Source organism: Falco rusticolus, chromosome 12 (genome assembly GCF_015220075.1).
Source record: "Falco rusticolus isolate bFalRus1 chromosome 12, bFalRus1.pri, whole genome shotgun sequence".
Classification (NCBI taxonomy): Eukaryota; Metazoa; Chordata; class Aves; order Falconiformes; family Falconidae; genus Falco; species Falco rusticolus.
The window spans coordinates 4,077,501-4,093,176 of NC_051198.1; the positions used below are offsets into that span (position 1 = coordinate 4,077,501).

The 15,676-nt window shown below is 48.8% G+C and overlaps 1 protein-coding gene across 3 annotated transcripts in view; it reads right to left on the bottom strand.

Annotated features, from left to right (window-relative positions):
* Positions 1 to 15,676, bottom strand: part of BCL11A (BAF chromatin remodeling complex subunit BCL11A) — a 73,809-nt gene that overhangs the window by 7,604 nt on the left and 50,529 nt on the right. The window contains exon 3 of one of the 3 annotated variants that reach the window (XM_037405668.1): positions 583 to 2,310. In XM_037405668.1, coding sequence (XP_037261565.1) covers positions 583 to 2,310 — 1,728 coding nt within the window. Of the gene's footprint in view, positions 1 to 265; positions 2,311 to 15,676 lie in introns of those variants that run through there. The other 2 variants (XM_037405667.1, XM_037405665.1) reach the window with 2 other exon arrangements.

Genomic DNA, 15,676 nt, shown 5'->3' on the forward strand with positions numbered 1-15,676 from the left:
AAAACAACAAAAAAACCCAAAACAAAAAAAACCCCAACATACACAACATGTAAATTATTGCACAAGAGAAAGGCTCAAAGTTTGCGTAAAATGCAATAGTATTGCCCCGATACAGATCATGCATTCAAACGGTGAGAACAAAAAGAAAATAAACAGGGTGTGCTGGTGACAAGCACTTTCCGAATATCCTTAGCTTCCATGATTTCCATCACAAGGGACTAGAAAACCTCTACAGGGATGGGGGGGGGGGGGGAGGGGGGAAGGGATGGGGGTGGATGGGGGGGCGGGGGGTACGAATATACCTCTATTCAGTTTTTATCTCGTTATTCAAGACTCGATCACTGTGCCATTTTTTCATGTGTTTCTCCAGGGTACTGTACACGCTAAAAGGCATCTTACAAATCTCGCATTTGTAAACGTCCTTTCCCACCTGCCCGTGTGTTTTCATGTGCCGGGTGAGCTTGCTACTCTGGGCGCAGGCGTAGTTGCAAAGCTCACACTTATACGGCCTCTCGCCCGTGTGGCTCCGTCTGTGGACGGTGAGATTACTACAGTTCTTGAAGACCTTCCCACAGTACTCACAAGTGTCGCTGCGTCTGCCCTCTTTTGAGCTGGGCCTGCCAGGGCCCGGGCCACTAATATGGGGCGTGCTCCCTCCGCTTCCCGTGCCGCTGCGGCCTGAGATCCCTCCGTCCAGCTCGCCCGGCGGCGTGGAGAAGCGCAGGCTGCCATTCTCCGAGGAGTGCTCGGAGGAGGAGGCGAAGGGCGATTGTCGGGAGTCGCCGAAGCTGAGGAAGGGGTCCTTCAGCTGCCGGGAGGCGGCGTAGCCCGCCAGCCACTGGGAGTAAACGTTCTCAGTGTTGGGCATGGCGGCGGCCGGCAGGTCGAACTCCTTCTCCAGCTTGATGCGTTTGGAGAAGGGGCTCAGGGAGCTGGGGCTACCCAGCAGCAGCTTTTTGGACAGGCCTCCCGAGGCGGACTCCCCCGGGGAGCAGCCCCGGCCGTTGACAGCCCCCTCGTCAATGCGGTCAGACTCGCCGGCCACCGAGTCTTCGTCGCAAGTGTCCCTGTGCACCTCGGGCTCGGGGAGGTGGCCCCGCTTGTGTTTCTCCCCCAGGACCTGGTGGAAGGCCTCGCTGAAGTGCTGCATGGAGCTCAAGACCATGCCCTGCATGACGTCCGGCATCGACCGGCTCTCCTCGCCAGCCCGCGAGTTGTTCTCGTGGTGGCGGGCCGCCTCCAGGCTCATCCCGAAGCCGTAGTCCGGCCGGTCACTCTCGTTCAAGTCCTCCTCCTCTTCTTCCTCCTCCTCCTCCTCCTCCTCCTCCTCTTCCTCCTCTTCCTCATCCCCATTCTCGGGGATCATGTTGGGGTCATTCTCGCTCTTGAACTTGGCCACCACGGACTTGAGAGCGCTGCTGGCGCTGCCCACCAGGTCGCTGGTGCCTGGCTCAGGGGAGCTGGCGGTGGAGAGCCCGTCATCCGACTTCACCGTCATGGGGGAGGACTTGTGCATGTGGGTCTTCATGTGGCGCTTCAGCTTGCTGGCCTGCGTGCAGGCGTGGTCACAGAGGTTGCACTTGTAGGGCTTCTCCCCGGTGTGGCTCCGGCGGTGGACCACCAAGTTGCTCTGAAACTTGAAGGTCTTCCCGCAGAACTCGCAGGACTTGGACTTCATGGGCGGCTGGGAGGGAGGAGGAGCGGACTGCAGAGGAGGAAGGGGCGGTGTGGCCAGGAACGGGGGCTTGCTGCCGGGCTGGAAGGGCTGCAGCAACCTTTGCATAGGGCTGGGCCGGCTCGGGGACAAGGGTGGGCTGGAGGTGTTGCCGGCCAGCTCCCGCAGCCTCCGGGAGAAATCCATAGCGGGGGGCTCCATCGCCATGGGGTTCAGTCGCAGCACCCTGTCAAAGGCACTAGGGTGATGGGTGGCCAGAGCCATTTCTTCCGCACCCAGGCGCTCAATGCGATGCGGATCCAAATGGTGCCTCGGGGGAGGGCTAAAGAGGGGCGGCGTGGGTGGGAAACGCCCTTCTCCCAGCCCCGACGCCTCCCTCGAGACCGAGCCGGGTATTCTGAGCAGGTTAAAAGGGTTATTGTCTGCAATGTGAATCCCGTGGAGAGGTGGCTGGGAAGGGCACTCTGCACCTAGTCCTGTTGGGATACCAACCCGTGGCGTCAGGGGGCTGCCGTGCTCGCTTTCTAAGTAGATCCGTAAGCCGTGCGTGTTCTGTGCGTGCTGCAAGAGGAACCAGGCGCTGTTGAAAGGCTGTTTACAAGTCGTACACGTGTAGCTGCTGGGCTCATCTTTACCTGCAAAATAACACAACAAGCAGCGTCAATCTCCGGCCGTCCGCCGGCGGGCGAGAGCTCGCCTCCCCGCCCAAGCTCCGCTCCTCCAGGAGGCTCAGCTGGGAGCTGGGGAAGGGACGGCCCAGCTCGGCTGCAGGCAGGGGACAGGGGACGGGAGGAGGCGAGGGGCGCGACGGGGAGCTCCAAACCCACCCGAAGCACGCCCGCCTCCTCCCACCGTCCCCAGCCCTGGGTTCAAAAGCGAACCCTGGCAGGTAACCGCAGCAAAAAAGATGCTAAAAAAAAATAAATAAAAAAAATAGAGAGATGTTAAAGTCAGTCGATGCCAGCTACAACTCCACAGACTTTTTGCTGCAAGAGGCTGCTAATATTTGGACTGGGGAGTAGATACATAGATAGATAGATAAATGCAAAATAAATATATCCCCTTCTGAAAAGCACTCCAGGAAAGCAGGTACATCGGATCAAAGGAGCAACCCAAAGCATCACAACTGCTAGCAAGCTCATCACCAGATTATTAGCCTACTCCTTATTTTGAAAGACTAACAACGTGCACAAAATCAGGCAGTTATCTCCTGCTCCTTAGCTGAGATTTGGCTCTGGGGCAAAAGAAAGAAAAAAAAAGGAGAGAAAAAAAAAGAAAAGGAGAAAGAGAAAAAAAAGATTAAATGAAACGGCACATGGGACAGGGAGAGGGGAAGGCAGGGAGAGCAGCAGCTCCGCCAGAAAAAGAGCTGGAAGGTGGCCAGGAGGCCTGGCCGAGCGCCCTGCCGGAGCCACATTATTTCTCTTGCACTGAAAAGAAGCTGAGGACGGTAAATGCCACTTTGGCAAGTAGCAAGCTAACTCTATTTCGTGATAATTTATTTTTGGAGATAACACGGACATTATAAAAGAGCAACCAACTAATAAATAACTAAACAAAAAGCCAGCTAATAATGACAGCCGAAAGCAGCCCCTTCTAATATATGGCAAAACAAGGGGGATGGATAACTTTTTGAGGGCCGCCCACGAGAAAAGAGTGGCGTGAGATATGGCAAAGGTGAGTGCGCTTTTATCCATCACTGCAATTTTGAGAATAATTCTCTTCCACCCCCATATGGATGTTTTTTGCTAAATGCTGATAAACTGAAACCTAAGCTACAAGGAGAATAAAAATTCATTTCCAGCCCTGCCCAGCAGTTCTCACAGAGTTTCTGTTTAGTGATATTTAAAAAAATAAACATGATCTTGAGGTTTGCTGAGGAATAAACCAGGAGCCCTCCAAGGGCATCAGTGCCTGGGGTGATACCTGCCTGCGCCACGCACTCCTGCCCTGACCCAACATTTACATTACAAGGTATCTGCTCCATAGGCAGCACTCCTGGGTAAACATCTTTCCGTGCTGCACTGCGAGTTGCCCCCATTAGGTTTCCCCTATTTGCCTAATATGAAGAAAAGGGAAAGAAAAAACAAATGAGGCAGATTTGGAAAGAAAACGTCGCTTCATCTGTACCCGTCTTGTTTCCCATCTCACTGGGAGGAGGGGAGGAAAAGCTTCGCACAGGCGTTTTCCTTCTCGGGTGAGACGAAGGATGATGCGGGGATACCAGAGGCAGGCAGGCAGCCCGAAGCGCTGGCTGTAGTGCCCCCGCCGCAGCTCTCCTCCCTGCCTCCCGGCTCTGTGGTTATTCTACGTTTGGCCCGAGAAGCTGAATCGGGCAAGTAAAACAAGACTCTATCATCTACAGCAGGCATTTAACACTTTAATCACTTTAAAAGCCCTTGGAATAATATTTAACATTTCATCCTGAAGCCGGCATCGGAATAAAATGTGCTGCAGTGTTTAGGATGTGCCAGGCATGCGAGCGCAGATAAACACTTAAATCTGCTGAAATTAGAGGGAAATTCAATTGGACTTGCACATTCCTATGCTCATTTATGAGCTTGGAAAAAAATCTTAAATGGGAAAATTTCATCTTGCTTCACCGTAATGAAGTGCAAGTTTTTAACACCACGGTAGGAGCTAACAATGTAACGCTACCTCGCCTCTCTACCTTATAGATCAGGTCAGAGAAAATAGCATTTTATCTTATAATGAGGATACAACATCGAGTGTTCGCTACCACATTTTAGTATTCCCATCAACTAGATATTCTAGATCATAAGGGCAGCTCGTGTAATCATAATGTCAATGAGAAGGGCTGTTACAACTGAGACTAAAGATTACATGGAAAAAGCTGCTTTGAAACTGGTAATTATTACCAGTCCACTAATAGCAAATGATGCATTACAGTTTCACCGTATAATCTGTATTTCACTCAGCTCCTGCCAGTACAGCCTTATTATATTACAGCTCTCACAAATTCTAAATTCCTAAACTACAGTCATCAATAAACGTGTTACTTGCCATAATTTGCGAAATTACTTTGTTCATAACATCTTCGACTGTTATAAAGACCGGAATTGATTTCCTGCATGGCAAAATTAGGGCTACATTGATTTAGTGGAGTGTAAAATGTAATATTATTCTTCATTTGCTTGCCTGAAAAACAAGTTTTCAATTCACCATCCACGTTTGGTAATCAAGATAATAATTTAAATTTAAAATCATGTTTATGTACAAAACTTCCCTAAACAACCCACCATTTCCAAGGGAGCAATGTAAAACCAGGCAATAAAATAAAGCAGCGAAACAGTTAAAATCCACCAGCCATTTGCCTCCACCCCCTGCTTTGAAGAGAAGCGATTTCTAATTTGTCTATTAGTGCTTGATTAATTATGAAGGCTATTGACTGACCATATCACCACCTAGAGATACGTTCCAGTCTGATGCAGCCTTGCCAAACTGCAAGAATTACGGCACTAACCCACGTGTTGCCGGCCAACAGCGAGACAGGTCTTTAGCCCGCTACAGCAACCCCTGCTTTTTGGAAGGGTACTCGCCTTTCCTTCCTCCTGTCCCACCACCATCGCCACCATCGTGTTTGGGTCCCCCAAAAGCCAGCCAGGACTGTAGGAGCCGAAGGCTGTTGATCCGCTGATGTCTCCTAGCTATGGGCCACCCTCTGCGTCCACACGGCCTTCCCAGCTAAAGCATCTGGGCAAGACCACGGGCAAGCAAGGAAAGCACAGCAGGGAGGTGCAGTAGCTGGTGCTGGTCAAGGACGGAGCTGAAGAAGGTCCCACAGGGCTCTTCACGCCTCATCGTCCACCGGGGCAATGTGATGGGATGCGTTATCCAAAGCAGCATTGCAATGCCATCGGGCCTTCGGGCCGATTTCCAGGAGGCTAACAGGAATCCCCTAGATCGAGATGCGAGGCGGGTCACCGTTGAACCAGCCCTCCTCAGGCACTGACAGCGGGGCTGGAGCTCACATCCCAAGCTGCTTCACACTGAGGAATTTAAGGCAGAACGGGAGCATCAGCTCTCGCTCTCTGACCCTTCCTGCAGTATGTGTCGCTCACTTGTCCCACACCATGACCAACACAATGTCTTTGGGTAAAACACAATATCCTCCAGCCCTGCAAACTGTCTTTAGGGCAAAGCATGAAATCCCAGTGCAAACCATTCAAACCAGCGCAGAAGACACAAGAGAGCACCCACTGCTTGCCACCGCAGACAGTTCCCCCAAGTAGCCACAATCACAGACAGGTAACTGGGGTCCACCTGAATTTCTCTGGTTCTAATCTCTACGTGTTCTCTTTTTCTCTTGAGGGTTTGGGGTTTTTTTCTGGTTGATACACTGGAAAGCCCTTTGGTACGCAATGTGCCCCGCACACACCCCCCCAAGTGTACTTGCGCACCCAGAAATCAAGGCACACTTCAAAATGTAGTTATTTTTCCATCCTGAAGTCACCCCTCCAACCTCTCCCACTACTCAAGGACCAGCCTAGCCCTTCTCACCCCGGCATCAGGCTGGGAAAGAGTTGGTTTCCCTCTAAGCCTCCCACAGAGCTGCTGCCTTCTGGGTACCGCACCCCAGCTCTGTAAGCACGGCCCCGATTCCGCTCTTCTAGCCAAGGACCGCGGCAGGCTGCAGCCAACCGTGCTCTCAACACACCCTGCTTGACGATCTGTCCAGACACCCCGTAAATCCAGCCCTGTTGCTCTTCAGCCGTCCACCCACCTTTGCTTTATCCACAACACTGATCAACCGCAACTGCGTATTCATTTCTAAATCACCGACAAAGTGCAACCCACCGCTGCGGCTCTCAGCAGCCCCCGCTGACCTCTCCCATCCACCAACACTTCTCCAGCTAAGCCCCCACGTTCCCAAACCCGTCAGCAGGCTCTGAATTGCCCGTGCTAGTGGTACCGCCCGGTGCTCGCTGTTCCTATACGCAACGCCACACAGTGCCGCACGCAGCGCCTTGCTGAGTCTATTCCATCTACATTTATCAACCAAAGTTGTCATCTGGAAGAATGAAATCAGGTTTATTTGACAAAAATCTATATTCCATAAATTTAAGTTGAGTGGCATGAATTATATTTCTGTCCTTTAATTCTTTATCAATCGAATCTTATATTGGCTTTTCATTATTTTGCCCAGAAGAGATAGGCAAAGTGTTGCCAACTCTCCCACAGTTACCCTGACCAGCTCCTGACGGCATTTCCCCAGTCCGTAAGCTTCATTAAAAACCAGCATCATGTGTCAACTCTTCAGGGATTCTTGGGTGCAAGCTGTCAGGACCTTTTCATTTAAAAAACATTTTATCTCCATTGGACCTTCTACAAAATCCTCCCTGGCTACTAATGAGCTAGAAAAAACATCACCCACCTATGATACAGAAACATAACACTGATGCTTTCCAGGCCTACAGCAGAAATATTTATTAAAAATTTCTACCTCACTCCTTCCATCCATCACTACCAGGGTGTCTCTTTTCCCCAGGAAGAACTCTCCCTGAGAAACTCTCCTCTTCTCCCCATCAGTGTCACACATGAGTCTTCCTCGGCACCTTCAGCTCCCCTGACCAGTTCTCTACCCACCATGGTTCCTCACTGTGATTAATTGCTATCTATTTTCCATTTTTTTAATTGTCACATATTGATTTTTTTAATATCTAATTGCTGTTCTCATCTCACCACTGAAGCGGGTGAAGTGGGTTTTGGATTTGGGCCAAAGTTGCCCTCTCCTTCCTGGACAGCTCATCAACTCTTTACAAATAGCTTCCAATTGCCATTCACATTTTCGCGTGTACGTTTTTCCTCCCAGTCAATTATACTGCTCATTTTCTTCATATTTGGGAAATTACCCCTTTAGGAAAATGACATGGGGATACCACGTACCAAATACAAACGTGGGGCCAGTATGAAACCTGACGGGTCTCACCCAGCGAAGTCTCACCTACCGTCACGTCTTTACTCCTTTTCTACACCTTGGCCAGCAAAGGACTAGCGACAGGGCACAGCATTTCACTACAGCACAAATGTTTAGTGTTTCTCAAGTTACTGGCTCCTGCCTTAAAAAAAAAAAGCAGCAGAACAGCTCTTGCCTGCCATGCCCCCAAAAGAAGTGATTTAACCAGTGACACAGGAGTGACAGATTTAGCTTCTGATCCGAAAAATGTTAGCAAATGAGTGGGATGGATATTGGCATTTGAGTGCCTTTAAGGGCAGTTGGCACAATTACTCAGTAAAATATGAAGAGATGGCTGCTTTCAGCATTAAGGGGCTTTTTTCATATTTAAAAAAAAAAAAAAAAAAAAAGCTGGCTCTTCTGTACTGCGCTCACAGATAACACCCAGTGCACTGAAAGGCAGAATATAGCTGGCTCTGAGCAAGACCCACAGCCACGTCCACAGCCACCAGCAGCAAAGCCAGACAAGATGCTGGGGAGAAGACCAGCTGGGAGGAGAAGCTGTCAGCTAGATGCCACTGCTGGGAGGGAAAAAAAAATAATTCTGGAGCGAGGCATGCAAGTTCAGGCATTGCCAAGTGAGTAATGGAATAATCTGCACGAGTGTGCCAATGTGCTTTGGAAGAGCTTGCTTCGTTTCTCAAAAGTCAGGGCTGGATCCAGGAAAGCTGCTCACCGGACACACCGGCACTTTACAGAAGTGCTGAAACACCACATGCAGCATCCTCTCGGTGTCCCTACCCGAAACAGGCAGCCCCGCAGTAGCACAGGACGGTGTCGGGGAAGGACCACCACATTAAGGAGCAAGATATTCGTGTAACATGTATTATACTACAGGGCATGGCAGTGGCTGCACACAAACACGCCGTATTAGAGACACCCCACTTTTCCTGGTGTTTTCACAAACTGAACGGCGGCGTAAGCCAACGGTGTTCTCAAGGATTACATTCACAGCTGCACATTTACGCCCCTGGAGAAAGCCCTGCGGCAGAGATCTCCGAGCAGACCAGGATCTGGCCCTCACTGCCTGGATGGTCCAGCCCTTGTTCCCAGCAGCATCTCGCCACAAGCCAGCATCACCAGCCCTGGTGGCTTAGCTCCTGTGTTCTCCTGCACCTTCCCCAAAACACCCCAAAAGCCAAGGTGTCTTTACTGGGCTACTGCACCTACAGGGCACGTACACACCTTTTGCTATCAAACTGCAGAGAACAAGTTAAAAGTGGCCTGAACACCTGCAACCCGCGGTGCTACTCTCTCCTCTGCTTGCCACCAATTATCAGAGGAACACCCTGAGCCAAACCCAGGAACTTCTTTATTCAGCTCTAATGTCAACTGACTGCTTGATTTTTGGACTGATAAATTTGGAGTTGTTATGGTATTTAAAGGGGGGAAGAAAAAAAATTGAATTAATTGTTACCACTTGTACTTGATTCAGTTCTTCTCCATCTGGCTTGTCAAATAACTCTTTTTTCCCCCTCTCTCTCTCTCTCTTACTCCCTCAGAAATCCGTACTGTTGAAATTCCTTTCAACTGAAAACTAGAGAAGTGAAACAGTTGGGACACGGGAAGCATCGCAGGGCCGGGAGATCAGTGGGTCCACTCCACGCCTGCAGCAGCCCACTTCTCCCTTGGTAAGAAATAGCTGCTTTGTCGTGACTCACCTTTTCCTGGTAGTCAGCAGCATCAGTTTAGATGCGGAACTGTAACTGTCCAAACATACTCTTTCCTTCTTGCACTAATTCTTCCTCCTGATTCTCCAGATTGCATAAGGCACGTTATTAACCTGGTCCGTCATTAACCAACTATAAGTAGCTGTTAGCACTGTTAGCATCAGCATTGTCGCTGTTGTTGTCATAATAATTACAATAATAATAAATAACAGCAGTAGCTGCATTTATGTACAACAGGGTACTTTCTCTCTAATCTTTTCTCTTTATGATTGGATGAACTGGATTCAGAAACACTAAAAGGACAACGTCCCCAAAACTCTTTAGGAAACGACACAGCATTGCTTGTGAAATGAGAAGCACCACTGCTGTTGTGCATTTGAAAAATAAAGGTCTGCAGATCAAGTCCACATTGTTTATGAATAGGCCTGATGGTGGGTCCTGGGACCAGCTTAGTTGTGAAAATGCCAAAAATCTAGAAGATGTTTTGCTTTGTGGGACCTTCACACCCCCATCTGCCATCTTTACCAGCCTTTCCTTATCTATGGCTTCTTGATAAAAGACTTACTGATAGACCTGAAAATAATTATTTTTCCCTCAAAGTCAAACTCCCTGAAATAATTTTAATAAAAGTGGCAGAAAGTTTCCTAAACCGAGTATCAATAATGCTATTTTTTCATTACACCCCCTCTTAAAAGCCCTTATTTTAAAGAAGAACGGGGCCAAAATGCTAACACCACGATCCAAACTTCAAACAGAAACCCAAGCAAAAGCAACAATAAAAATAAAGCTACAGCTGGCATTACCTTGCCATTCAAATATTTAGACTGGTGTTAGGAACTTCAGGAATTCACCTTTTTCTCCCAAAGCCAAGTTTTCATTGGGTTTTGCAGCACTGCTCAGGTTTCCACAGAACAGTTTTTTGGGCCCCAGGAAAGAGTGAGTGGGATGCGATGGAAAGAGGGAGGCCAGTTTCTCCCTGCAGAAGAGCAAAGGTGCAGCATCCTCGCGGGGGACACAGGCGAGAGCAGGAGGAGCTCCATCCACAGCCCGGCGGCCAGGCTCCTCAGAACCCTGAGCAGTATCTGGCCCTTGCAGAAGTGCATGCTTCATGGAAGACCATAGGTTGCAGCCTCAACGTATTTTCTGTATTTGCTTATTCTTCTAGGCAGAACCAAACCCGTAACACCTAGATTTTCCCCACAGAAGAATATTTCATTAACAACAAGCAATAAAATGGATGGGAGGCGTGGGGTGCTGGGGTCCCATCGGAGCATGCCAGCACTGCCAGGCATACCGGCCTGACCACAATGTCTGTCACCATTTTCAAGGCAATTATGATTTGGCCACCAGGAAAACCTGCTTCGAGCTCCAACTTGGCAAGTAAGGTATCAGGCTACGACTGATTTTGTGCTTTTTGAAAACTTAAGGGGGGTGGAAATCTGTTGCGTCTTAATTAGCAAGGAACAGAAGAAACCTGCCATCAGAAAATAATGCTGTGCTTGAAATCTGGCTTTGAATGAAGTTTTAAAAAGAAAGCCCTCAAGCAAAGAAGACCTGATCACGCACATGTATGCACCCTACACACTAACACTACAGGGATGGAGAAAGGGATGGAGAAATAGAGGCGATGCAGACTGCAGCATCACATGGGTAGCAGCTCCACTAGCTTCAAACACCAGTGGTGGGACCTAAAGGGCAAACTACATGGTGTTGTCAGCCCCACAGGAGGAACTCCTCGCTGATACCATCTCATTTCTCCAAAAATACCATTAGCAAAGTAACCACGTCCCAGGCACACAGGCTTCCCCACCCACCTCTCCTGGACTGCCTCTCCTGGCTGCAGGCCCAGGGTTTGTAACTCAAGGGACTCAAACATGAGTGGCATCGCTGGGATGACACCTGCTAAATCAGCTCCTCTGGACCTGCCTGGCACCAGGTATGTCCCCTGCTGGAAGGTCCACCTGGGCTCTGACCCAGCAAGGACCAAGCCTCATCTAAGCACCGCCCCGTAAAGAGCATCAAAGCCCTTTCCAAAGCCCAACCTGACAATCCAGCAAACTGACACCTTGCCCTAATGGTCTGTCATTATGTGTTTACCCAGTGGCTGCTGGGGACAATCAAGTCAACAATTCACTTCTAAAATGCAGTGTTGCAATTACACAGCTACAGAGAGCTTCCAAAACATTTTATTCGTTCTCATACGCCTATGTGATTAATTATTTCCTTTTCTACAGTTTTCTTCCTTGCTGGTGGCATCTGAAGAAAAGGCAGAGTACGCTTCAAAAGGTTTCTTGCAAAGGAGAGAAAGGAGATGCCCTAGCATGACATCTCAGGTCACCCCTGCCAGCGTGGGGCGACACGCAGCATGAAACCCCCGAGCCCTGGCAGAGGCTGCCGATGGGGTGCTTATCCCAGTTTATATCGCAGCTTCGGCCTTGCAGCCGGTACCCAGCATGGGCGAGTGTGCATCATGGATGCTGCTCTGCAATGCACTGTACACAAGCAGATCTCTTACATACAGAGAGAATCTCAGACCCAACGCCAGGCTGCTGCTTTCCTGAGAAGGGCTCACCAGCTAATGCTTGGTGACCCGATTAGCACTGTGGGACCTCGCTGGAGGACACAGCAGCTCTACCGCACAAGGCACTCCTGGAGAGACTGAGGCACGCTGGTGTTTTGAAATCGCTGGGAGCCCTCTTCCAGGGAGAAATGGGGGCCAGCACCTTCCCACTGCGGCTCACCACCAAGCACATAGCTGCCAGGGCATGGCCAGGCAGTCAAGTCTCCTTATCACCTGTGGGTTTGCTTTATTTTTGCTGCATTTCAAATATTAGCATCTCTGTTTGACGTGCCTGGCTCCGTAAAGCACATACACTTAAAGCATCGTCTTGCAGAGATGTGGTGGTCCCTGCAAGTCCCCGTTGGCCCCTTTCACCAGCCAGGCACTGCCAAGGTCCCTTCTCCATCCTACAGCATCCCTGCTCCCACACATGCTGGGCATGGTTTTAGTGGAGCCAAAAAGCCCCAGTCCTCAGCCAAGTGATGGGCTTGGGGACGCTTTCCTCAAGAGCCTTATTCCACCTTTTCCTTCCCAAAATTGATCCTCTTCAGTCTCTCCTCCTTCCCAGCCTTCCCCTTTGGCTTGCTTTCCTCTTGCTTTCAAATTAATGATATTTAGCTAGCAGCAAACCATCCTGACAAAGTGGGTCAGGGGAACTGCAGGTCCCCCCAAGCGACACCTCCATCTGCAAATCATCTGCCAGGAAGGCAAAGGTTTATTCTGTCCCTGAACAAGTTCAATGTCACCACAGAGTTGCAAGCACAGCAAGTGCTGAACCAGATCCTACGACGTTTAGTTTCATAACTTGCGCAAGCGAGTATTAGTAGAATCGATAATATATGTATTTTCCCCTCCCTGCTTTGCAAATAGGACCAAAAGGTGTCGTAAAGTTGTCCAGTCTCCTCCAGTTTTATCCTGTCTCCTCTCCATCGCTGAGATATCCTTGAAGTTGAAAATGATATAATACTCCGAATATCTGGAGTTTGGAGGATGGAAGACTTGCAAGAATTGCTACAGCTTTATTGCGTTCTCGGGGCACCGAGAGTATTTACCATACATACATCAAGTCAAGGAATGCAAAAAGGGCATACAAAAATTTGGCGCTTCGAGCTCAGGAGTTTAAATTCCCAGGAAGGCAGATAAAAGAGTGATTTTCTTATTTATAGATTTGCAGATGAAATCCAACAAAACCAGTCATCCCCCCCACCCCTCCAAAAAAAAACCACCCAAAAGAAACCAAAAAAAAAAAAAACCAAACCACCAACTCCCTCCTTTTTGTCAGTAAGGTTGATTCAATTTCCAGGCTTGCAAGGTCTCCTCTCGCCGAGTATTACCCGACCCCAATAACACGCACTGTTCCAAGGTTAAGATCTGTTTCCTTACAATAATGCAGAAAGCTGTTGTTTCAGTCGCCGCTGCAGAATTCAGCTTTGAAGGACAGGTTAGTACCACACTACATTTAACTGGATTCAGTTCATCTGATTATACAGTGCCTTGCTTTCTGGAATATGTAATCATCTCTTTCTGATGACATTTTAAATATCCAACTAGACAAATAATTGCAGCAATAATTGATAGCTGAGTCAAGCTGGAAGATTATTGATTGGCACAGTACCCGCTGAAACAAATGTTCATCTTTCAAACATTACAGTGAGGATGCTTAAATCTAACTTTTGCTGATAAATGATAAAAATTTGATTTACTGATAAAACCACCGGAATAGAATATGCACTTTGGGTTTTGATTACCTTGTGAAATTTTTCGAAGAAAAATTAGGTAGCGGGATTTATATTCTATTTCATGTGAATAATTGCCAAGATATGGATAAGCCACTGAACATAAACACACACGGAGAAGTCTTAAAGAGTTGATGATTAACTCTTTACCTTCCTGAGTGGAATTTATCTGTTCCTAATCACTGCTTACATGGGATTTTATCCTACAGCCTTCACAGGGATGCCTCGCATGGGTCTCATTACCGGCGACAGGAGTTACACGTTGGGAAAGATCCACCCCCACCACCCCCCCCCCATCATTTTCCCAGCACCTCAAAGCCCTCAGTTGAAATGTGCATATTCTTACTCCGCTGTGAATGCAGCCGAAATGAGGGTTTGGTCTCATCTGCAATGGTGTAAATCAGGAGCACCAGTGCTCAAATCTGCAGCACTGCATAAAAGCAGCAGGAGGGAGGTCAAGATCAGGTGCATTCACAAACTGCATTCGCTGTCTTAAAGGGAGGAGGTTTTAAAGCTGAAATAGAACCACTTTTCAGCTGCTGTTACACAGGGGCCTGTTTAAACGTGGGTTTCCTTCTAATTATGAAATTCCGGACCCCGCAGCACTGCCTATATGTCAGGGGGAGAGAAAGGGGGAATTTCTGAAACTTACTGATTAGAAAGCAGAGCGAGCGGCCGCGGGAGAGGATTGCGTGTGGGGAAAGGCAAGCGATGAGCTGCCTAGTTAGGGCAGAGGAGCCGTCGCAAAGCAGAAGCCTGAAATTAAGGAAAAGCACCAGAATATTTGAGCAGGGAACAAAGAGCATAAATTCCAGAGTAAGAGATGAAAAAAGCACTGAAACGTTTTGAAACGGAGCCATTAGGAGCTGATTGAGTCTCAGAGCTACTGTTAAAAATCAGCCGCTTGTTAGATGCAGCGATCAGCCGAGCCCTGACACTTAAGGCGTATGAGGGGGCTTGTCGAGCGGCTTCACTCTAATTTAGAGATCCTCAGTTAATTAGAAAGCCCTCAGATTTTCTGCAAATGCGGGTCGCTATCGACAGCTCATGCTTTTGATGCTTTCTGGGTGACAGTTGCCGGACTGACCTTCCTGGTGCTGGCACGGCTGCCCAGACCCTTACCATGTCAGGGAATTCAATCACCACCACCAGCGCCGGTGGGAAGCTACAAGTAAGGTTACTCCACTCCTACACGCCATTTCCTCCTCTGAAATGATCCCTCATGAAATCTGCATTTGCTTAATGCTATAAATAGCTCCAGCTTTGAATTAGTAGTAGTATTATTTTTTTCCCCTGCCGAATGGATGTCACAGCCAGCCCAGGACTCCGGAGAGTTTATCGACAGCAGCGCCAGCAGAGCTTGGGAGAAGTGCTTTGCGGCGGACGACCTGCTCACACTGAACCCACAGCCGTGATGGTGGGACAGAAACGTCCCTTTGAGATGCTCGTTTCCCCAATACCTATGGCAGGCAGCAGTGGCTGCAGGGAACAGAGTCCCTGGCCAGGGGACAGCACTGCCCAAGCTCCCATGGGCACCCAGCACGTACATCCCACGGGGATGCCTTTCCCAGCTGCGAGCAAGGTCTGGTGATGCTCTCCGAGCAGAAACCACTGATAATATGTAATACAGGGCAAATACTGACACCGGCGAGCATCAAAAAAAAAGAGGCTTGTTTGGAAATGCAAGGAAATGAGTGGAAGTTACAGTGACAACCCAAAGGCAAGATGACAGACCTGCAGTCACACAGGGAGTTGGCGGCAGACACTAGAAAATTAACTCTCAGGAACAGTCTAGCATTGGCAGGGAAATGAATGAGATGATCTAAGAGATATTTTCCACCTCTAATAGGATTTGATGATGATTTTGCATAGGCTTTTGTGCTAGCCTGGCTTTTGATAAAGGCATGGTGTCTCTTTTCAACCCACATGCAAGGGAGAGATTAATAAGTTGCAAACTCGGCCCACCTCAGCTATAAATGGTTCCTGTGCCTATAGGGGGAAAAAAGCCAAGCTATGACTGGAAAAAAAAAAAAAAAACCCACAGTGAACTGAGTGCAG